A 24,880-nucleotide genomic window follows, 5' to 3' on the forward strand; every position below is an offset into this window, starting at 1 on the left:
ATATATATGAAATTTTGAAATACTTTCAGATTATAGATTGTATAATACTGTAAAATTAAGATCTATATAAATATTAGTATCAATATTTATAAGACAATTCCAATCAGATAAAAAAAAAGCTTAATATACGAGATAGAGCAATAGTATAAATGAAAATTGGGAGTTAAATTCTGCATATTAAAAAGAACTATAACAAATTTATTATTCAAAAAGGAATAAAAAACTTTTTTCCTTAATCTATGGATTTTCAAGAAATAACTCAACTCCTCAGAGGAAATGGATTTAGCAAAAAAATGTTTATAAGGAATATAAATTTTGCTATTTGGCACATATATTTAAAACTAAAAAGCTTGCATAAAAGCCTAAAAGAAGTTAAGATTAAAAAAAGGAAATTATATGGTTTAAGTACAATGGTAAAATTCAAGGCAATGAAGAAAAGTAGAATCCAGAATCAATTGGAGAGTTTTAAAGTTCAAAAGTAAACATATGAATCAATTCATACGGCATGATAAGGTAAAATCCATTGCAGAGTGTAATATTTCCACAAGATTTTTCTGAAGAGATTGTTTGATAATGTTTACTGAAAATTTTCTGATACAGTTAATATATCTAGAATAAATATATTAAAGAGTATTATTAAAATTATAATAGAATATAAGCCATTACTAGAGAAGAAAAAAACTCTGTATGGCACCATCAAAAATTAAAATATATAACCCATAAGCCTATCTTAGCATAGACTAATCCGAAAACTAACCCTAATCCTATCTTAGTATGGACTAACCCAAAACCTAATCCTAATCCCAAGCCTATCTTAGTATGAACTTGAAACCTAACTCTAATCCAAAGCTTATCTTAGCATGGACTAACCCGAAACCTAACTCTAATCCTAAGCCTATTTTAGCATTGACCAACTCGAAACCTAACCCTAATCCTAAGCTTATCTTAGCACAGACTAACCCGAAACCTAACCTTAATCCTAAGCCTATCTTAGCATGGACTAACCCGAAACTTAACCCTAACCCTATCTTAGCATGGACTAATGCAAAACCTAACCCTAATCCTATCTTAGCAGCTATTGTAATACAAATTCCTGCTATGTTCTTGTAACAAAGAAAAACAAAGCCCCTTTTTAAACAAGAAATATTTATTTGTTCAAACTCTTTCATTGGAAAATGGATATACTTTCAATTTTGAAAAAAGACATTTGTAATAAGTTTTAATGGTTACCCAAATGACTAGTGTTATAGACTAACCGTTTTTATTTTCTTGTATTTAAAGTTCTGGATTAAGTTTTAATTGTACAATAGGGATCCTTATAGAAGCCCAAGACAAGCTACTATAATATTATTGTAACAAACCGGACGTCAACCGAAAGGAAAACATGATCCTTCTATAAACAAGATACAAACTTCTATAATATTCGTATAACAAATGGGATATCAAATCAAAGGGAAAAAAAGGCTCTTTTATAAATAACAAGATATATTCATTTGAGTTGGTGAAAGTTAAGACATCATAAGGGAAAAAAGAAATTAAGTAAAAGTGTTTGTGGATTGCCACTTTTCATTGAGCTGTATGTCTTCCATTGAAGAATGGTTTTGCTCCGGTGTCCAGCGGATAAAGGCAGGAGAGAAAAACAGGGGGCGTTTATCATTGTTGGATCTAGGAAACTCTCTGGCTGCTATGTGTGATGCCCTTATGATGTTTTAACTTTTGATAACCTTCACTAAAGGGGTGACAAGTGGCCCTTCAATGGTTCAATTTAAAATAAATGTGCCTTGGAAATTGATTGGTTATTGTGTGACCCAGCTCCTTAACAGGGGCTCCTCTCCAGAACAGATTGGAAATTTGTTATAAATAAAAGTTTATAATTAAAAAATAAAGATTATGCTTACCAAAAATACATACAGACAAATAAAATTTTTCGAAGAACAGGATTGCAAACGATGAATATCAATCCTGGCATCTCTTTTATTTTCTCCTTCCGCTGTTTCTTTGATGGCTCATGGTTTACAAGTTCTTTTTTTACAGGAATCATTTTCATCTCTTCGACTGATTTTACTTCTGTCTTCTCATTTTCATTTGTTTGTAGCTTGTGTCGATATTTGAGAAGTGGAGCAATCTGATGATACTCGACTTTGTTAGTTCGGCACATTTTTTTAATTATTGCATCTGCTCGGGCCCACTTACCTTGTGCCAACAGCCAACGTAAGGATTCATTAAGCGTCCTGAAAAATAAACATATATATATATATTTAACATTGTCTACGTTTTTCTCCATACTTATACATATGTTCACATGAGAAACATTTCTGCTCCAATTATCTCTCCTTTCATAATAATAGATGGCGTTATAATTGGTAGATATAAAAAAAGAATGCACCAGGAAATTTTCTCTCTTTTTTCTTTCTGTTTCGCCTCACATGTGCCAGCATATGTGCACTACCTATTTATGATATGTAGGACATTTCCTTCAACTTCCACACACCACACATCCTTTTCAGACATTTACATTTTGTTAACTACGTACATATCTTTATGGACACAATTAAGAAAAGCCTACATAATGAATTCATTAAGTACTTTATAATATATATATATATATATATATATATATATATATATATATATATATATATATATATATATATATAATAGACTAACCATGAGCCTTTGGATTATCTTCCGTCCTTCCTGTCTCCACTGGGATCTTCTGACCACTTGGTTGTCTCAGTTAAGATAAACACAAAATGTAGCATATCTCTCCATTTTACAGTATATCGATACTCTATGGCTAACTGGGATAGCTTTCGTACATTTATATTAAATCTACCTCTGTGTTCCATCTTTAAAAAGAACGTGTCCTCCATAGTATTAAACCTGATAGAATAGTTAATTGTTGGAATAGACTGATTCATACCCTCAAATAAATTCTAGTAAAAACCTAACAGCCAGCCGTGGTTCTTTCCAGAATGTGCGGTTGCCATTGCACACAAAAATCACTGTTTCCATTGCTTTCAACATAATAGATGTACTGAGAGTAAAGCCACCTTCAGGACTGCCAGCAACCACTGTAAAAGAGTAATGAAGAATTTGAGAGAGTTGTATGCTCAGTCCGTCAAGTCCAAAGTAGCTGAGCAGCAGCTTGGTTTCCACCAATTTTGGCAAATAACAAACAAGGTCATGAATAGAAGTGTCTATCCCAACAATCATGAATGGACCTGAAGTAATCTTGTCAACATCAAAGAAAGCCAAACTGTTCGCCAAAAACTTTGCAGCTAATTCTACCCTGTGCAATCAGGGCCACCAACCCTCCATATTTCCTCCTATGTCTGAAAACACGCTATGCAACATACAAATATCTGTGCATGATGTTGCCAAGCTAATCAAAAACCTCAATTCCAGTAAACCAACTGGCCCTGACGACATTCCTACTATAGTGCTAAAAAAGCTTCAACCAGAACTAGCTCCCATGCTTATAAAGCTGCTTATGCATTGTCTTAAGAAGAATTGTATCGCAATATCCTGGAAAATCTCATCAGTATGTCCCGTATTTAAAAATTCAGTCTCCTGTGCGTCATGTATAAGTTGCTGGAATCTGTGTTAAATAGAGAAGTAGTAAACTACCTCAGCAAAAATAACCTCCTCATTGACATGCAATATGGCTTCCATGCTGCTAGATCTACAGCAGCTGTGCTAATGGTTATATCTCATAGGATTAGCAAATTTCTCAACAGAGGCTTCCTTTCTAGAGCAATTGCCCTTGACATATCAAAGACCTTTGATAGGGTATGCTATAAAGGTCTACTATACAAAATCTCCAACTATGGTATAGCTGGAAATGTCTTTTAAATTGTTAAATCATTTCTCTCTGATAGGTTCATAAGAGTAGTGATTGATGGGCAGAAATCAGAGGCTCACAGTATTAATACTGGGCCCAACTCTCTTCCTGATCTACATCAATGATCTCCCAAATCACATCCTAACATCATTTGTAGACATTTATGCTGATGACACTACCAACCATGGCAACACTTCAAAGGCCGTAAATGACCAAGTTCTCTCTGATTTTCTCTCCTCTGATCTTGATCGCTTGGTGCAATGGGTGGCTGGTTAATTTTAATGCATCTAAAACCAAGCTTCTATCATTACATCATCAACGCTCTTATCCCTGTCTGGCATCTATTGAAATGAATGGCTCTCATCTTGGGGAGGCTCCATGTTTTGACAAGTTTCTGGGTTTTACCTGTACTACTGATCTGAGATGGAACATGTACATCAAATCAGTTGGCAAGGCTACGGGAAAAAATGGTGGGATCGTTCTATTGCTCCAGTAGATATCTCACTGCTGATGCAATTCTTACCTGCATAAGAGTATGTCGAAGGATGGAGTACTTTTGCTACATCTGGGCAAGAGCTGCTAGAAGTAGCTTATCCTGCCTTGACAGAGTTTTAAATAGACTTCGTAGCCTTGTGGGTGATGCCCTTTTCTCTTCCTTGCAACCTCTTTCCCACAGAAGAGACGTTGTGAGCCTGTCTTTGCTTTATCATTATTTTCATGGCAAGTGCTCGTCTGAGCTCCACTTTATGGTCTCCTACCCTGACCTGATTTTTATGAAAAAAACGTCTAGTTTAAACCACTGTCAATGATTTCCACCACTCTTTATCTGTGCCTAAACCTAAATGTAGCTTTCATGAACAAAGCTTCTTTCTTAGAACTGCACGCCTGTGGAATTCTCTTCCGTTTTCCTGCTTTCCGGCTGACTACAATATGGTCATCTTCAAGTCTAATGTAAACAAGTTTTGATGAGCTGTCCTTTTTAAGTAATCCAATTTACCAGATATCTACTACTAACGTTTACTATGACATTTTCCCATTGACTACTGTACTCTCATTAACACTTATCCTCGGGTGGCCTCCGGGCTTTGATAAATGGTGCCTCCTTTGTAAAAATTAAAAAAATTATTATAGCTAGCTATGGAATAGTGAGTCTACAGAATTAATGCATAAAAGTGCAGATGAGTCTACAGAATTAATGCATAAAAGTGCAGGTGAGTCTACAGAATTAATGTATAAACATGCAAAAATTGAATGCACGCACATGCAAAAACAAACATGGCAACCAGTGAAAAAAATATGCAATTTCGCGCACATAAAAAGTTGAATGCATGTGCACACTAAAACAAACATGGTGACCAGCGAAAACAATATGGAATACATTGGATAATAAAGGTCTTAACATCATTGCCCTTAGATTAAATGAAAAATCTTTTTTATAAGAGGATTGTAATCGTTGAAAGAAATTAAAAAAAAAAACAAACGAAAATAAAAATAAAAGGAGGGAGAGTTTTTTGTGTGCGTATGTTAATAGCTTAAAAATATCAGGAAATAATAATTAACTTATTAAATAATATTTAAATCTAAATAAAAAAATGAAAAGCCCCCCCCCACACACACACACACGTTTTGAAGTGTTTCTATGTATTTTTAAAATGTTAGGAACTTATGACCCCACCTCAATCCCATTTCTCCCTTCTACCTTCATCCCCACCACTAAACTTGTAATAGATGCTAACAGTTACACATTCCGCCACATCGTAAAGATATTTTTTTAATATGTAAATTGATCAAGTAGTTTTTTTATTACATTAGAAAAACATATTTGCTTTTTTTTGTTGTTTGAAAACAATTCCAACTTGCAATGAAACATGCAAATAAAATAATCGCAAATAAATAATTTTGGACACGAAAAACATAGTTTTTTTTGTTTTTTTTTAAATCAAGTTCTAGTTTTAATCATGCACAACTTGGGTAAAGAAAATATTTTTAAGAAATATGTAGGTGCACCCGAACAATCGGCACTCCCCTTACAATTTTTTTCCTTTTTATCTTTTTAAAACTATTTCTGTGGATTATTGGGCACTAACCTACCAGATTATATAAAAAAAAATGAACAAAAATCAATATTTCAAGATTTAGAAGGGGGTTTAGTTTCTCATACAACATTCTAGTAAATCGATCCCCATTTTCAAAACCGATTTACAGCCCCGATTTGATGTTGGCTCCTTCAACTCCCAACCCCGCCATAATTATTATTATTATTATTATTATTGTGACTTTTCACTTTGAGAAAATTTTGGTTTGCCTCTCCCCGTCATTATTTTTTATTTATTTATTTACTGTTTAAATTTAACGACCCCCGCACTATTTTTTTTTTTAAATAGTATCAGTTTACCTATGGCCTTTAAAGGATAAGATGAAAATTTTTCAAAATAATAAGTGATTTTGAAATTATATTATCTTTGAGAAAAGATATTTTTAAGTGATGAGTGAAAAACAAAACTCAGGAAGCCTCTAGAGCACTACTGCAAGCAGTAATTAAAATTAAGGAGGCCTTACTAAAAGCACTACAAAAACCAAGTTCCTACTTCTCCCCCTCGTTGAAGAGAAAATATTTTTTAAGTAAGGCTTGAAAAAAAAATCATCAGAATCTACAGGAGCGCTACTAAAAGCAATAAATATAGTTATAAATATGATTATAGTTATATATTGTATATTTATATCTAAATCAGTTGTTTTGTTTTTTTTTAAACTTTTTTTAATGGAGTTAAATTACATATATTTGTAAGGAAAACATGTTAAAATAAGTTAAAAGAGAAAAATATTGTTAACCTTGTATATGCAGCAGTGACTTTTAATATCGGACTTAAGACAGGGTGACCATGAAATAGGTAAGCAGACGAAATTTTTGGAACCTGAAGTCACAAACCGAATATCCAAGCAAGTTAGCAAGCTGATGTAGATAACATCATAACAAACAACACAAATAATAATATCAATATTGATGAATATAGTAATGATCAAAGCAATAATAATAGCAACAGTAATAGTAATGATAGCAATAATGATAACCCGCCCCATTTTTCTCAAGACACTTATAATACTCTAATCTCACCTCTGAATATAGATTCAAATACCCCAGCACAAATTGAATGTACTATTGCTAATCATAACAACCCTGAATTAAACAGTAATCCAACCCCAAATCCTAACCTAAAACCACATACCATGACACTACATGAACGCCACCTAAAATAGACACTTATATTGGCACTACTTCAACATAAATAAAGTTTAGAATATCTAATCATAATTCTTCCTTTAATAATGAAATCACTGATAATAACCAGGAAACTTCCCTAACCACTTTAATTAAAAAACTTAAATCTAAAAACTGGGCTATTATTAAAAGGTTCAAGTCATACATTCCAGGTTTTAAGTCTTGTCGCCTCTGCATATCTGAAGTTATAAGTATAATTACTTCCGCCCCCCCCCAAATATCAACTTAGTTAATACTAAGAGCGAATTTATTTCCCAATGTAAGCATAAAAATTAAAATATAATCAATTCGAAATTACTTAGCTCTCCTCTTAAACCTATGACTATTTCTTCTATTTTTCTGTTTTTGTGAGACTAAAGGAGCTGCTGTATCCCTATTGCTTGTGCATGAGTTTTTTCTCCTTTACTCTCACTTTTTTCCCATACTATTTCAACTCATTTTATTTTTATTCTATTTTTTTATATGTGTGTATTTATATATTCATATATGTATATATATATGTGTACGCATATAGTTATATTTATAACTCTGCATTAAAATGAATCAAACTTAATCATATTCCTGTCTGGGTCAAATTGACTCTTTCTGACCTATATTTATTTGTTCTTAAAATAGATTTAGAAATACGACTTTCTACTTCAACCCTTTCCTCTCTTTCTCCTCGCCTTAACTATGTTTATATCTGTCTTTCTCCCCTCTCCTTTCGTTTTTTAATATCCCTTATTTCTCCCTTTTACTCTTTTTTCTCCCTTTTTCATTCTCTCTTTTCTCCTACCACCCCTTTTCCTAATCTAACTGCTCATCTCTGGAAATTGCTGACTTTTCTTGAAGCTCCAAATTTTACCCTGACATTTATATCTATATTCATATTTCTGTTTTCCCATGGATTACCGATACATTTTTAACAGATGCACCTCGGATTTTTCCTGTTTTGAAATTTACTATTTCTCCAATTGGGCTTTTACCACATCCTTTTTCTCCTTTTTTCCTGTTTCTTGCCGTGCCATTCAAATTGAATCCCTATAAACTGTTAAATGACTTTTTATGCAAATATGATAAACTTCATATTATCTGTTTCTTCTAATGCAAAATTTATTGCATATATCCCCCTGATGAAAAGAAGTGCATTCTTCGAAACTCCATGGAATAAGGTTTTTCTTGTTTTATTGGTACTCCTGGTCGATTAATTAAAATTTTGTATACCTTCCTAACAGGTTTTAAAGGTTTATTGAAAATTTAAAAAAAAAATTTTTTATCTTCAAGATTTTTATTCTATATAAGAACAAATAGTTAATAAAACATGTTAAAAAACACTTTGAAAAAGAGTTAAAAACATTTAATCTGAAAAGGAAACACTTAATTAGTGGATAGTCCTTAATCCGTGGACTTTCAAAAAAATACTTTCCTTCTCATCAGAGGTTAGGAATTAGCAAAATGCGGGATCGGATTTTGCATAGTATTTAAGTCAAAGATCTTACTTGATATATATATGCATATATGGTACATGTATACATACATACATATATATGTTATTGTTGTTGTTCATCCGTCAGAACGACGGGTTCATCTGATCATCCTGTAGGGTGAGGTGGGGGTAGCCATCATTGGTGAGTGCGGATATGGCTGATAAGCCCAATCTTTGCTTGAAAAGTTCTACTGCAGTGAGAACAGGGAATCATAGCAGACGTCGATAGCTTCAAAACATTGTCCTTTCTGAGCTTCTCTGCAGTAACTTTTTGGTTACTTTCATATTTGCAAGCACCGTCATGAACAGCGGCCCGATACTTGGCTCTATCTGAAGCTGTCTGCTCCCATAATGACAGAACAACGTTGAAGGCCTTCAGTGATACTTTCAGAGTGTCTTTAAATCGTTTTCTCTGGCCACCATGGGAGCACTTGCCATGTTGGAGCTCAGCAAACAGAAGCTTCTTGGGCAGTCTGTAGTCTGACATGTGGGCTACATGACCAACCCAGCGAAGCTGAACCTTCATCAGGATAGTGGGGATGCTTGGGAGTTTAGCACGAGTGAGGACTTCTGTGTCTGGTATGCTTTCCTGCCAGCCTATGTCAAGCAGTTTCCTCAGTCTGGTGGTGTGGAAGTGATTTAATTTTTTAATGTGCCGTTGGTAGACAGTCCATGACTCACATTCATAGAGTAAGGTGGTGAGTATGACAGATTTATAGACTTTGATCTTTGTCATGGAGGTGATGCCTCTTCTGTTCCATACATTCTTGTGGAGTCTGCCAAAGGCAGCGGTTGCTTTAACGAGTCTAGTGTTGATTTCATCGTCAATGACTACATTGCGGGAGAGTGTACATCTGGCCAAACAGGGAAATATACTTTCGGCCATTATTTAAGTTATGTATTTTTTTTTTTTTTTTCATGAAATGCTACAAAATAACAAAACAGAAAAACATAAAATTAGGCTCAAGGCCACTCAAAATTTAGGGAGGCGTGGAGAGGGGTCTATAGTCATCCTCATCACTGTATCTTTTATTGGTCTATGCTAGTCCTAGCTAGGGTTATCATTCACCATAATATCACAAACACACCCGGGTTTGTCCTACTTAATATTCCCAAATCAAATCGTTTTTTTTTAATAAATAAAAACGTGTTTTTTTATTTTGTGGAAAATATTACAAAATAGAAAATTAGGCACAAGGCCTTTCAAATATTTGGGAGGGGGGGGATCTATGGTGGTTCCCGGAATCTAATTATGGACGATTATTATTATGATTGTTTCGAAGTTTAGATGTTTTGTCAGGTAAAATATGTACCCAGAATGTTAACTTGAGAATGCTTTAAGTTAAAAATTGCATTCTCAAGTTAACATTTCTGGTTTTTACCTGACAAAACATCTAAACTTCAAAACAATCATAATAATAATCGTCCATAATTAGATTCCGGGAACCACCAATATAACATATATATATATATATATATATATATATATATATATATATATATATATATATATATATATATATATATATATACATTTTCTCTTCATAACTCGATTCCATCTGTCAACGAGCTTATAAATGACTCGCTTGTAAAATTCTTTATGTTTTCATGTAAAATATGAATCTTACTCATGTTTAATCACTTCTCGTAATGTTAACTTAAGACCATCCACATGGTTTTGTCATTCGTGAAACAAGTGATAATCAGGTGAAGAGAATATGCAAGATGGTGCAAAATTTACAAACTAAATTCTCATAGGAGATTTTTACTTAGTAGTGCTACATGAGGACGAGCATTATCATGATGGAAGATGAATCCTTCTCTATTGACTAAAGAAGATCATTTTTGGGTCAACATAGGTGAGAATATTGTGGAAAAATAAGAACGATGATTCAATAATCTAAAAGATAAAAAGTTATAAATTGATCATGTTTAAGTAATAATTATATGCACAAAATAAATTACAATGATTTAAAATGTTTCGACAAAAAATATTACATTGACGTGGTAATTAACTATGCATTCCATTCCAGTTTCCTTATCTATTATATAAATCTTACCTGTCTGTTTAAATGTATGTATGTATGTTTGTTTAAAACTTTCGACAGAGGCGACAAATTTTCACGAGATTGGTATTATTTTAAAGCTCAACCCTTCGGACAACAAATATCAAAAACTTGGCCAAAAACATTAATTCTTTCACCCTCAACTTGGCACTTTTCTACAGGGAGGGGTCGCTTTTTTCGCCAATATTTTCGAAAGTCATCCCCTCTTTTCTATTGTTTAGCCTTAATTTAAACCTACGGCACTTTCGGTTTGGTGATGGGCGAAACAGCAAACATGTCACGTTTTTTTCACGTTCTTTTCATCCTTCACGGTACGGGTTTGAGCCTGCCGGCCTACTTCCACTTTTGTTTTCTTTTTTTTGCTCAACACACACCTCTAAGCACCCAGGCTAGTCTATAATATAAATCTCACCTGTCTATTCAAATGTATGAATGTATGTATGTATGTATGTATGTATGTATGTATGTATGTGTGTTTGTATGAATGTATGTATGAATGTATGTATGTATGAATGTATGTATGTATGTATGTATGTATGAATGTATGTATGTATGTGTGTATGTATGTGTGTTTGTACGTCTGCTTAAAACTTTTGACAGAGGCGACGGATTTTCACGAGATCGGTATCATTTTGAAGCTCGACATCTCGGACGACAAATAATGAATAATTGGTCAAAAACATTAATTCCTTCACTCTCAACTGGGCATATTTCTACAAGGAGGGGGAGATTTTTTACAAACCATTGTATTGGTTGAATTGACTTTGCCTAATTTTAACGTTTTGAACTTCCAGTCCCGTCATGGATTAGGGGTAAGACGTCAGGTTTTCTTCCCCTTTCTTTTCCGCCTTCATGTCACGGGTTTGAGCCTGTCTGCCTACTACCACTTTTTTTGCTCAAAACAAACCTCCAAACATTCGGGCAATGCCGGGCACTCAGGCTAGTTTTATTATTAAATGTGTACTTAATTATACAATACTTACCAAAACTGTATGATTGAGTATGCAGACATGAGTCCAATTAATAAGTTGAGATAGCGCCAACCAAAAGGTTCCAAAAGGTAAGCTATAAGCGCTAAAAACATCACAGTCACCGCCCAAACCGATCCACCCACAACCATTATCAGAGTTCTATTTTCAGTTGGAAATAGTTCAGCTACTATAACGGCGCCTGTCATATCCACCGCCTGTAAAAGAAAACAAAAATAGCTAAGTCAGCATAATTAGGCCAGCGTTACGTGGTTAGAAGCATAACAAAACCAGGAGTTAAATGAGAACAACAGAGAGAAAAAGTTAAATATAATCTTTACGTTCAAAAACACGCATAAATAAAAAATGAACATAAATGAAAAACAAAAGAAAATAACAAATGGAGAGTCATATTTTAGAAAACATTTTTTTTAATAAATTTAAATAAGAACATTTGAATTTAAAAATTTAAATGAGAACATTTGAATTTAAAAATTTAATAAGAACATTTGAATTTAAAAATTTAAATAAGAACATTTGAATTTAAAAATTTAAATGAGAACATTTGAATTTAAAAATTTAAATAAGAACATTTGAATTTAAAAATTTAAATAAGAACATTTGAATTTAAAAATTTAAATGAGAACATTTCAATTTAAAAATTTAAATGAGAACATTTGAATTTAAAAATTTAAATGAGAACATTTGAATTTAAAAATTTAAATGAGAACATTTGAATTTAAAAATTTAAATAAGAACATTTGAATTTAAAAATTTAAATGAGAACATTTGAAAACCTGAAAATGTTATGAAATAATAAAATTATTTTTATTTACTTTGTTTTTGTTTTTTTTTTGTTAAAGTCCAAATTTTTGCCAATAACATGGTTTTATCAAGGAAATGATAGTCCGTTATTTTCTCTTCGGGAGGCCTCGACCTCTTAATAACAATATTATGAAGAAAAAGAAAAGAAAACTACATCAGACTATCCTCTCCTTCATAAATCCATGTTATTGGCAAAAATTTGGGCTTTAACAACAACAACAACAAAATAAAGTAAATAAAAAAATGATTTTATCATTTCATAGCATTTTCAGGTTTTCAAATGTTCTCATTTAAAAGAAAATAATCTTTTTATGAAGCTGATGAAGTCAGAAAACCAAGCATGTTATCAAATGTTATCATTTAAAATAATTTTTTTTCTGAAGCTGACGAAGTCAGAAAACCAAAAACGTTATCAAATGTTCTCATTTAAAATAATTTTTTTCTGAAGCTGACGAAGTCAGAAAACCAAGCATGTTATCGAATGTTCTCATTTAAAATATTTTTTTTCCGAAGCTGACGAAGTCAGAAAACCAAGCACGTTATCAAATGTTCTCATTTAAAATAATTTTTTTTCTGAAGCTGACGAAGTCAGAAAACCAAGCATGTTATTTCCCCAGATTAAAAAAAGGGTCCAATTCAAAAATCCCGTGCAGACTTCTGTGTTTGACAAAAAGATTCCCAAGTTCGACAAGACATGCTGTGCCTTCAATAAGTTTGCAGACTGTTTTTGTACAGGCATTTAAAATTGCTGCAGACTCTTAAAAATTCAGTACGCTATTGCTATAAATCTTATGAGACGACTAACCAATTTTTATGATTCCAGGTTCAAATGAACAGCTGCAGCAGGAATTGAAATACACTCTACTAAAACCTGATTATTACAGCTGTTGAATTCCAAGAATGTAATCTGGACGTAAGGACACTTTAGAAGAACTATATGCAATAAAATTCTGTTTTAAACTTAGAAAAAATGCTACAGAAACGTATGAATGCTTCAGACTGCTTTTGGACCTTCTTGCATGCATCGAACATCAATTTTTGAGTGTGATAGGAGATTCAAAGGAGTCTGTGAGGGATGATGAGAGGTGTGAGAGGAATAAAGAAGTCATAACACCAGAGTTGATCGGCCAAATAAAGAATTTCATGGATAAAGACCATCGTGTATCTATAGAGCTAATAAGTGCACAGTTTGATGTCAGTGTGGAAACTGAAGATGCGGAAGATTTGCGTGAATGCACCAGTCCACAACTCCATCCTTGTTACAAACTATTTGACAAAGATAAGCATCAAGACAGTTCCTCACCCTCTCTATAGTCCAGACCTTGCTTCCTGTGACTTTTGATTATTCCCATAGCTCAAGGAAAACCTTAGAGGCTGTTGTGATGAGACAATCGAAGGGATAAAAGTGGCTGTGACGAGAGTCATCGACATGCTCACACAAGAGGATTTCCATGTGACCTTCCAGAAGTTGTTGGAATGGTACAACAAGTGCGTTGTACTTAGAGATAAAAAAAAAAGTCAGAGGTAACATCGACCAAATATTGTGAGAATAACATTCAAGATAAGAACAGCATTTCAAATAATACAAACTTACAATAACCAAGTCATGTATTAGCAGGAGGTCAGAGTATGCTGAGTATCTATATATTTATACACATATTCGCTTTGACCATTATTATCCTGATTTCCATTAGAATAAAAATGGAATATTCCAAAATGCTCAAACAATTGATCAATTCCCGTCGTAGGGTAGATATAAATTAATTTATATATGCATTGTACAATACCCGTCCTAGGGTAGGTAAAATTAATTCATATATGTATTCTACAATACCTGTCCTAGGACAAGTAAAATTAATTCATATATGTACTGTACAATACCTGTCTTAGAGTATGCAAAATTAATTCATATGGTACGCATAATTGGATCTGTCACAGCCGTTACCTTTTGAATGTCTTCCTATGGAAGGGCACGAGCTACTGATTACTTTACAGAAATATCAACAGCAACAACACCATTATCAGAAGAATCTATGGCATGATCATCAGTGCTGACACTGTTGGCTGCATAATGTGATTCAACACGTGAGCCGAGTGGATGGAGTTGATGCTCTACCAGTCAATCATCGTAATTAAATGGAAATATCGATTATTTTTCTCTTGCATGATATTTGTAACCAAAAGTATTTTTTTATACAATAGAATTGCATTAATGTTAAGCAGAAACAATCAATTCCTCTACTAGTATATATATATATATATATATATATATATATATATATATATATATATATATTGATTGTGTGTTGCTGAATATTAGCTAAATGGACAGACTAAGAGATAAGGATAATTGTTATTTTGACTTTAGATAGAACTTTGAATGGTGTCGAGTTTTTATTTAAAATTAAATTAACTAAAGGTGTCATCCCAGCTAGCCAGAGGAACTGACCATTAGTGACGTCAATATACTGGTCGACCGTGGTAACCCGCAAGAAATCCATGGAATCTAATTATTATGCATAAATGAATATTTGATATCTATCAATCGTTCAGATTGGAGAAACTACGTAGTCAGGTTTGATTGAATATCGAGTGCAGGTTGAGTTTCTCAGACTAACCTCAACCTACTATAAGATGAGCTACACAAGTGAATTTCGACAGAGGGAAAAGATTTGGGAGCGTTGAGAAGAGATTGGAGAAATTTAAACCAGACTGTACGATTAAAACCCTGGTTGAAAATTAGTCCAAGTTTGGCAAGAACTTTCTGAACAAGTGATTATTAACCGCTAAGACGCTTGACACAACTGGTCTGACCGGTTGGGAGAAATCTGAGTATCTGAGCTGGGATATCCCAGACTTGGATGTAACTATTTGGTGTCCATAACACAAGACACAATTGTAACACTCGCAACAACCTCAATAATATGTCATAACTGGTTGCTGCCACCTAGGATCAGACCCATAACGTCATAATTAGATGCAAGAAACTTTGTGACGTTTCACGTTACAATTGGCCCCGCAGCATCTCAATATCATATTTGGTACTTGTGACCAATAATTCGTTTATACATAACTCCGAAACGTAACAAATGCAATGGAAGTAAAAAAGATATAGAATATGAATCAGAAATTTAAATGAGAAAATAAATCAAGTATGAGTTACCAGTAAAACGTGTGGGAAAAGTGTCTATTTGCCTTCAAAAAGAATTTTTCCATTCTCATTAAAATATTTTTAGAGTGATTGAATTGATCATGGTCATTACTCGTTCAAGAATAATTATTTTGATTATCATAATTGGACTAGTTATGATATTTACCTGTTAAACAAAAATGTTTCACAGTACTATTCTCATCTTCAGCATTACTTTTACAATGTTTTGGCCAATGTAACCTCCAACCTTCTCAGATATATCTTGTTGAACTTGAGAATCTTCCTGTAAAACTCTGGAATTTGCACGGAATTTTGAATGTAACACTTTACGCTACACACTGTGGATTAAATTAAAGGGTTCCAATCGAAATTCTGTGCAAATTCGAGATTCCTGAGATTGACAGAAAGATTTCCAAATTTGACGATATGACCCTGCAAAAAAGTTACTAAACGTTGTGAGAATAACACTCAAGATGGGAAGAGTAGTTTAAATAATTTAAATCATCCAAAAGTTTCAGAAACATAAAAATGTTTAATTTAGCAAAATTAAACTTGTTCACAGCCTGAAAGAAACAGAAATACTTTGATTAACCTCAGTGGAATTACCACAGACAATTTTTGTTGAAAAACAAAAATGTTTCATTTAGCATAACTGGACCCGTCACTGTCAGTCTCTATGAAATAAAAAAAAGAAAAGCTCAGTCACTATAATTGGACTTATTATAGCTAATAACTCTTAGAAAACAAATGTTTTCATAAAATTCATCCATTATTACATCGTTTTTATTACGAGGAAAATAGCTAATAAATTAGTGAATGAATGACAGAAACCATTTTTTTTTTAGTACGAAAATGTCTATACTAGCTGTTTTGCTTTCTTTTTTTTTATAATACATAAGAGCTAATTTTATTCTCAGACAGCGCAGAGAGACTCCGCTAGTTTATAATAATGCTGTTTTTTTTTTGTTTGTTTTTTTTTAAAGAAAAACAGGAACATGTTCACAGGAGTTATAGCAAATTGCATCCTGTGGGTTGCATGCAACATGTTTGTCTTTCTGAATTTAATGAAGAAAATAATATTTTTTCCATCTCCAATTGTTCTGTCTGTCTGTCTGTCTGTCTGTCTGTCTGTCTCTCTCTCTCTCTCTCTCTCTCTCTCTCTCTCAAAGAAGTTTTGAATAGTTAGACAAAAAGTCGATTTCTAATGTCGAGAAAATCTAGCTTGCTAAAAATGGTACTCTGAATTGTGACAAAAATAAAAATTGTTTCAGTATAAAAGAATTCCTCTTAATGACCTAGGACAGACAAGATGAAGTGTAGTCTCAAAATAAAATACTATATTTTACTTCTAGCCAAAATGTCAAGGAATAAGTTACCTCCCTTGTACTAGTCCGTCTTAAGCTATCTCCCCCTTTACTAGTCCATTATAAGTTATCTCCCTTTCGCTGACTAAGGATCTTCCTTTGTTTACTAATCGTGGACAGTGTATCGTTCAAACATAACACTTCATTCTTCACTATCAGTAGTCACTTATAAGTTATCTCCTTTGTTATAATCATATTTTGGGTTTGTATTACTGTACACATAGATTGGAAAAAGTTGTCAAAAAACAAATATATAACAAATAAATGTTATCAAAGGCAAGGTAAGTTACTTTTCTACCTAACTGGATATATTTTTTGTGTTTTTATTCAGTGTAACATTGTAACAATAACATGTTTATTCAGCTCGAAAAACATGCAGTGTTTACCGATGTATTGGAAAATTCAAAATGGCACCCGACTCTCTCTCGGAGAGGGTAAGTTTGGGAAAAGGTATTATAAATAATAAACTAGACAAAATACTGTTAGAAATTCGCTCAATATATGTTACCGTGACATGTTGACATATATTCGGTTGTTTTTTAATAGTATTTTGTCTAGTTTATTATTTATAACATCTTTTCCCAAACTTACCGTGTTAAAGAGACAGTCGGGCGCCATTTTGAATTTTCCAATACATCGGTAAACACTGCATGTCTTTCGAGCTGAATAAACATGTTACATTGAATAAAAACACAAAAGATATATCCAGTTACGTAGAAAAGTAACTTATCTTGCCTTTGATAACATTTATTTGTTATATATTTGTTTTTTGACAACTTTTTCGAATCTATGTGTACAGTAATACAAGACCCATATTTTTTTATACTAAAGCGTCAGCGTCAGTGATGGTGTGAGCGTCACCACTTACTTCTCATCTCAAGGCATGGGGACCACTCAACGATGAGAGTTAAAGTAGGTATAACCATAATAAAGGTGCAACTTTTGACCCCCCTTCCAACAAATAATAACAGTAAAAACTTGTAAAATAAAATTGGATAATCTCCAAAGTAAGTGAAATAATTATCTAGTGTAAAAAAATAATTCTGTGTTGGCAGTAAAAATGTGTGTTTGTTAAATATTATGGCATGGGGAGTCCTTTCGACTTAGAAAATTATTTTATTTTAAGCAATTTAAGTGGAGAAAATCACACTTTAAATGTGAAACATTTGTGTGAAAATGTGTAAATGTGAAACGTTTGTGAACCAACGAAAAGATGGCAGTAAATCGGCTGCTTAAAAAAAGCGTTAACTCGATGATCTAAAAAGCGAATCGCCTGAATATGAAACGAAAACCGCAACGAGGCAAAATTGAAAGTTTGAAACCAAAAATGGAAACTGGAGGCACACTTTGAGAAACAACCATAAAAATATTTTATTGAAAACAATGTGTTAACAAAAATAATTTATTTAGAAAAATGAACTGTACATTTTACTAAAAACAATTTTTTTATTTAATGTTTTTATAAAGATATTTTATGTAACAAAAACAGTTTTTCATAAAAATATTTTATTCAAAACAATGTGCTAATGGAAGTGATGCAAAAAAAAAAAAAAAGAATCACTAAATTTATTTGGGCCGATTCTTTCACGTCACATAAATTACAAATAAATACGAAGTGAAGAGAGCCCTAGATGTACCGTATTGACGACGAAGTTTCCGTTTAGGTCGCATCCAAGTATTCTCAAGCAATTTCTCATTTCGTTCCGCTTATGCCGTTTCGTTTTTTTTTTTTTTTGGTTAGGAAGGTCAAGGCTTTTCAGCCCATGTTAAAAAATATACAGGTTTTATAATTGAATGCCCCCGCCCTCAAAAAAAAAAAGAAGAAAAAAAAAAAAAAAGAACGCAAAACATAAAAAAATGCTTTTTTGTAAACCGCTCATGAAAACTTAGATCAATTAAAAATAGGCACCGCCAAAAATGGCCGCAAAATCAAGTTGTTGTTGTTTTTTAAAACGAAATTACATTTATGAAAATCCATTATTTCTGAGTAACTTTTTTTTTCCAGAAAGATAAAACCCTGAATTTTATCATATAGAAAACAGAATAATGTAAAACTTTTTCTACTATTTTTAATTCAATTTTAAATGTTAAATTTTCCCCAAAAGTTAACAATTGACATTTTTTGTCTTGCACAAAAAACGTACTTAAATATTAAAAAAAAAAGGGTTTTTGAAATAATTAATTAATTTATTTATTGTCTAACTAAGATTTAGGATGATTTTCTAAGAAAATATGCAAAAATATTATAATATAAGTACCTGAATTTCAAATAATTCCACTTATTCATATAGGTAACCAGATATTTCGCGTTGACGTAGAGTTCAGATCGACTCTGTTTACATTTTCGTTTGATAAAAAGCAAACTATGGAAGACCAAACAGGCCAAAAAAAACTTATTTTTCAGTGACGAAAATTTCAATGTATTATTAAGCTGAGGCTGGCCAGTACCAGATGGGTGACCATTTGTATGCGTTTGGTTTTTAATGTGTATGTGTGTGGGGGCCAGGCTCCCCAAAATGGGGGGGGAGCAATTTAAAGCAGAATAAAAAAAAATTATTTCAGCGCGTTTGGTCCACCGTAGTCGAAAGGCGGCAAACGTTTTCAAACGGGATCGAAAAAAATGATGCTATTTTTAACACAAAGGGCACAATATTTATCGAATTTTTCTTTTTGGTATCGATTATTCTATAAGAAAATCTTTCCTACCTTCAATGACCTCGGGTTTTGAGAGATGGATGCGAAAGCGTCTTTCCCTTTGTGATTGTTTTTTATACTAATGGATAAATCATGTGACCCTAGACCTTCTATAAAATTGTATGGGTTGACTAGCTTGTGTGTTAATTTTTACCCCCATCTTTACAATCGGTTCACACCGTGTCTGAAGTTGTTCCTTTTCTTCTCTTTCCTTTTCTTTTCTTCTTCTCTTATTTACTATTGGGACACCGTCTTGGTAGTTCCTTTGTTTTTTCTTTCTCAATCAATTATTGTATTGATAAAGAATTATTACGGGACCACAAGGACTAATACCTGAGGTCGCAACCGACGGCATCTGTTGCAAGAGGTAAGACGTTCTTTTTCTCTTTCTCTCTCAGCCAGTTGTCATTGATGTGTTAGGATAAATTTCTTAGCCTCAGACCTTGGTCCTTGATTATACCTTTTTTATAGCATCCTATTAAGAATTCGCTAAACATTGCAACAGATACTGTTTTTTATATTAAAATGAATTCCTTACAAGTTGAACAATCATCACGGTCATCCTTATTGGAAGATCAGAGAGTCACTCGTACGATGATAGACTTAACACTAGAAAATCTTAGTGGACTTGAACCTCTTGAGAGAGATGTATTAGAACTTCATAAACGAGACATTCTCCAGTGGCTCCAAGAGTTATTGCATATTGACAAGAAAATAATGAAGGAGACACCATCGATTGAGATGAGGAGCTGTTTGACAGACAGTTTCACTTACAAAACCAGGGTGAATAAATTATTGTCGCAGTTAGATGCTTCCTTACCGGTTCCAGAGATCCATTCCCCTTTACTAACCTCAACTCCTCCCACTCTACCTTCCCCAGCTCAATCTGGCATTGAATTAGCGAAGCCTAAAATAACATGTCCAACATTTACTGGCGTTGATAAAACCAATAAATTTGCCCTGCGGGATTTCCTAACCCGTTTTGAGTTTTGCACATCTGGAGTGAGCTCAAAGAAGGAAAAACGCATATGCCTTAAGGCATATGTGATAGGTCGGCCATTTCATCTGATCCATCACCTGTCAGAAAATGACCATAATTATGATGTGGCCATAAATATTTTAAAAGAGGAATACTGGGACAGAGAAGCCATTAGGGAAGAAATTTTTAAAAGAATAGTGCAGTCTACACCTAAGGTGGACAAGTCTTACGAACAACTAAAGGAATATCTTTCCCAGGTTCAGTATGAACTTGGTGAGTTAGATTCAGACTATGGTTATGATTTTTTAGTTGAGGACTCCGGAAGTGGATGTCTGGTGGCTCATATCCTATTTGATAAGATCCCTGATGAGATAAAGGCAGAGCTCATTAGAGGCTCTAGCACACCATATCCTGGCTTGAACTGCATACTGCAGTATAGTCACGAAGTTATTAAAGCATTACTCCGGATTAAACCTATTTCAACTCCTAAGACAGAACTGATTCCACGGTTTAAGCCAAGGTCAAATGCTGTTTGGACGAGAAGCCCACCTAAAAATTCTGCATTACAAAGTTTTCACGCAGACCTAGACTTGGAAGACAAGATTCCTTATTGCAATTTTTGTGCAAGAAATGGACACACTAGTTCTCAGTGTACTACCTATCCCTCATACAATGAGCGCCTGCAACGCTGTAGGCAACTTGGATTATGTGAGTTCTGCACAGTTGCCAGCCATGATCAGAAAGCCTGTCCAGGAGTCAAGGGATTTAGATTCCCTTGCAGGTATTGTAAGTCTCGGAGGCATTATGCTTCTATGTGTCCTCAATTTGTACTAGAGGAAACAGAAATAAATACTAGCATAAGTACAAAACTTGGGGACATTCAAAACCTACTGCCAATGGTCAACATCACAATTAAAAGGGGAGCCTCCTCAGTTTCTCTGAATTGCCTTATTGATTCAGGCAGTCAGAGGTCATATTTCTCTGAAAGGGTTCTTCAGCACCTGAAGTGCGATCCAGACTCGTGGGAGGAGGTGGCCATGGACGTTGTGACCTTTGTGGGGAGAAAACGTCGCATTTTCAAGCAGTTAACAGCAGTTGTAGAGGTCTTGCCAGGAGTAGCCCCCCAACTGCCTATTCTAATTGATTGCGAATTGAATCTGTCTCACAAAGTACCAGACCTTCCTCTGGTTTGGGAAAACCTTAATATAAAAAAGGTATAATCAAGGACCAAGGTCTGAGGCTAAGAAATCTTTCCTACCTTCAATGACCTCGGGTTTTGAGAGATGGATGCGAAAGCGTCTTTCCCTTTGTGATTGTTTTTTATACTAATGGATAAATCATGTGACCCTAGACCTTCTATAAAATTGTATGGGTTGACTAGCTTGTGTGTTAATTTTTACCCCCATCTTTACAATCGGTTCACACCGTGTCTGAAGTTGTTCCTTTTCTTCTCTTTCCTTTTCTTTTCTTCTTCTCTTATTTACTATTGGGACACCGTCTTGGTAGTTCCTTTGTTTTTTCTTTCTCAATCAATTATTGTATTGATAAAGAATTATTACGGGACCACAAGGACTAATACCTGAGGTCGCAACCGACGGCATCTGTTGCAAGAGGTAAGACGTTCTTTTTCTCTTTCTCTCTCAGCCAGTTGTCATTGATGTGTTAGGATAAATTTCTTAGCCTCAGACCTTGGTCCTTGATTATACCTTTTTTATAGCATCCTATTAAGAATTCGCTAAACATTGCAACAGATACTGTTTTTTATATTAAAATGAATTCCTTACAAGTTGAACAATCATCACGGTCATCCTTATTGGAAGATCAGAGAGTCACTCGTACGATGATAGACTTAACACTAGAAAATCTTAGTGGACTTGAACCTCTTGAGAGAGATGTATTAGAACTTCATAAACGAGACATTCTCCAGTGGCTCCAAGAGTTATTGCATATTGACAAGAAAATAATGAAGGAGACACCATCGATTGAGATGAGGAGCTGTTTGACAGACAGTTTCACTTACAAAACCAGGGTGAATAAATTATTGTCGCAGTTAGATGCTTCCTTACCGGTTCCAGAGATCCATTCCCCTTTACTAACCTCAACTCCTCCCACTCTACCTTCCCCAGCTCAATCTGGCATTGAATTAGCGAAGCCTAAAATAACATGTCCAACATTTACTGGCGTTGATAAAACCAATAAATTTGCCCTGCGGGATTTCCTAACCCGTTTTGAGTTTTGCACATCTGGAGTGAGCTCAAAGAAGGAAAAACTCATATGCCTTAAGGCATATGTGATAGGTCGGCCATTTCATCTGATCCATCACCTGTCAGAAAATGACCATAATTATGATGTGGCCATAAATATTTTAAAAGAGGAATACTGGGACAGAGAAGCCATTAGGGAAGAAATTTTTAAAAGAATAGTGCAGTCTACACCTAAGGTGGACAAGTCTTACGAACAACTAAAGGAATATCTTTCCCAGGTTCAGTATGAACTTGGTGAGTTAGATTCAGACTATGGTTATGATTTTTTAGTTGAGGACTCCGGAAGTGGATGTCTGGTGGCTCATATCCTATTTGATAAGATCCCTGATGAGATAAAGGCAGAGCTCATTAGAGGCTCTAGCACACCATATCCTGGCTTGAACTGCATACTGCAGTATAGTCACGAAGTTATTAAAGCATTACTCCGGATTAAACCTATTTCAACTCCTAAGACAGAACTGATTCCACGGTTTAAGCCAAGGTCAAATGCTGTTTGGACGAGAAGCCCACCTAAAAATTCTGCATTACAAAGTTTTCACGCAGACCTAGACTTGGAAGACAAGATTCCTTATTGCAATTTTTGTGCAAGAAATGGACACACTAGTTCTCAGTGTACTACCTATCCCTCATACAATGAGCGCCTGCAACGCTGTAGGCAACTTGGATTATGTGAGTTCTGCACAGTTGCCAGCCATGATCAGAAAGCCTGTCCAGGAGTCAAGGGATTTAGATTCCCTTGCAGGTATTGTAAGTCTCGGAGGCATTATGCTTCTATGTGTCCTCAATTTGTACTAGAGGAAACAGAAATAAATACTAGCATAAGTACAAAACTTGGGGACATTCAAAACCTACTGCCAATGGTCAACATCACAATTAAAAGGGGAGCCTCCTCAGTTTCTCTGAATTGCCTTATTGATTCAGGCAGTCAGAGGTCATATTTCTCTGAAAGGGTTCTTCAGCACCTGAAGTGCGATCCAGACTCGTGGGAGGAGGTGGCCATGGACGTTGTGACCTTTGTGGGGAGAAAACGTCGCATTTTCAAGCAGTTAACAGCAGTTGTAGAGGTCTTGCCAGGAGTAGCCCCCCAACTGCCTATTCTAATTGATTGCGAATTGAATCTGTCTCACAAAGTACCAGACCTTCCTCTGGTTTGGGAAAACCTAAGAAAACTGAATTATACCTTTGCTGCAGAGATAGAGAGTGGCAGTGTACAATTGTGGGGTCTCATGGGAATTGATTTGATTCAATATATGCGTCCCATGAAGATAACACGATGCATGAATGGTGCGGCTTGGCAGACATCCGCTGGCATTATCCCCATAGGAAATACAAAACATTTTTTGCATGAGAACCAAATCAGTAAGATTGCTATAACTCCGGGAGCCTTGAGCTATGAAATTGACAGGCAGTACTATTGTAACGATTCTTTGGTTAATAGTATTGTGAATCCTGTTCCGACCTATGTGGATCCATTTGCCGACATGTTTGAAGGAAGCACTGTGGATCGGGGCTTGGAATGGATGTTTAGTCTAGAATCCTTGGGACTGCCTGACATAGAATCGGTTTCTGACTATGACAATCAAAAGATGGAAGAATTCATGCAAAACATAGTTTATAAAGATGGTCATTATTTGGTTAAATTGCCTTGGCATAAGGACAAGTTATCTCAGGTTCAATCTAACCATCATATAGCACTTAAGGTGCTGGACAGAGTAGTATTCAATTTAAAGAAGAAGGACTTATATGAGGAGTATATTAAGGTTTTTGAAGACCAAGAAAGAGAAGGGATAATTGAACCCCTAGAATGCTCCCCTCAGGAATACAAGCATTATGTGTGGGTTCCACATAGACCTGTGTTCAAAGACGAGCATACAACTACAACTAAAATTCGACCAGTTTTTAACTGTTCTTTTAAAACTAAGAACTCTGTCTCTCTAAATGATGCTGCTTATCCTGGGATCAACTTAACAGGGGACATGC

General features: G+C 34.4%; 1 protein-coding gene across 1 annotated transcript in view; it reads right to left on the minus strand.

Annotated features, from left to right (window-relative positions):
- Positions 1-24,880, minus strand: part of LOC145268324 (organic cation transporter-like protein) — a 95,184-nt gene that overhangs the window by 31,489 nt on the left and 38,815 nt on the right. Inside the window, exons 4-5 of the mRNA XM_080123815.1 lie at positions 11,639-11,841; positions 1,899-2,231 (exon numbers count right to left, since the gene is read on the minus strand). Coding sequence (XP_079979941.1) covers positions 1,899-2,231; positions 11,639-11,841 — 536 coding nt within the window. The remainder of the gene's footprint in view (positions 1-1,898; positions 2,232-11,638; positions 11,842-24,880) is intronic.

This window comes from Euprymna scolopes, chromosome 4, assembly GCF_053919585.1.
Source record: "Euprymna scolopes isolate OS-2025 chromosome 4, ASM5391958v1, whole genome shotgun sequence".
Classification (NCBI taxonomy): Eukaryota; Metazoa; Mollusca; class Cephalopoda; order Sepiida; family Sepiolidae; genus Euprymna; species Euprymna scolopes.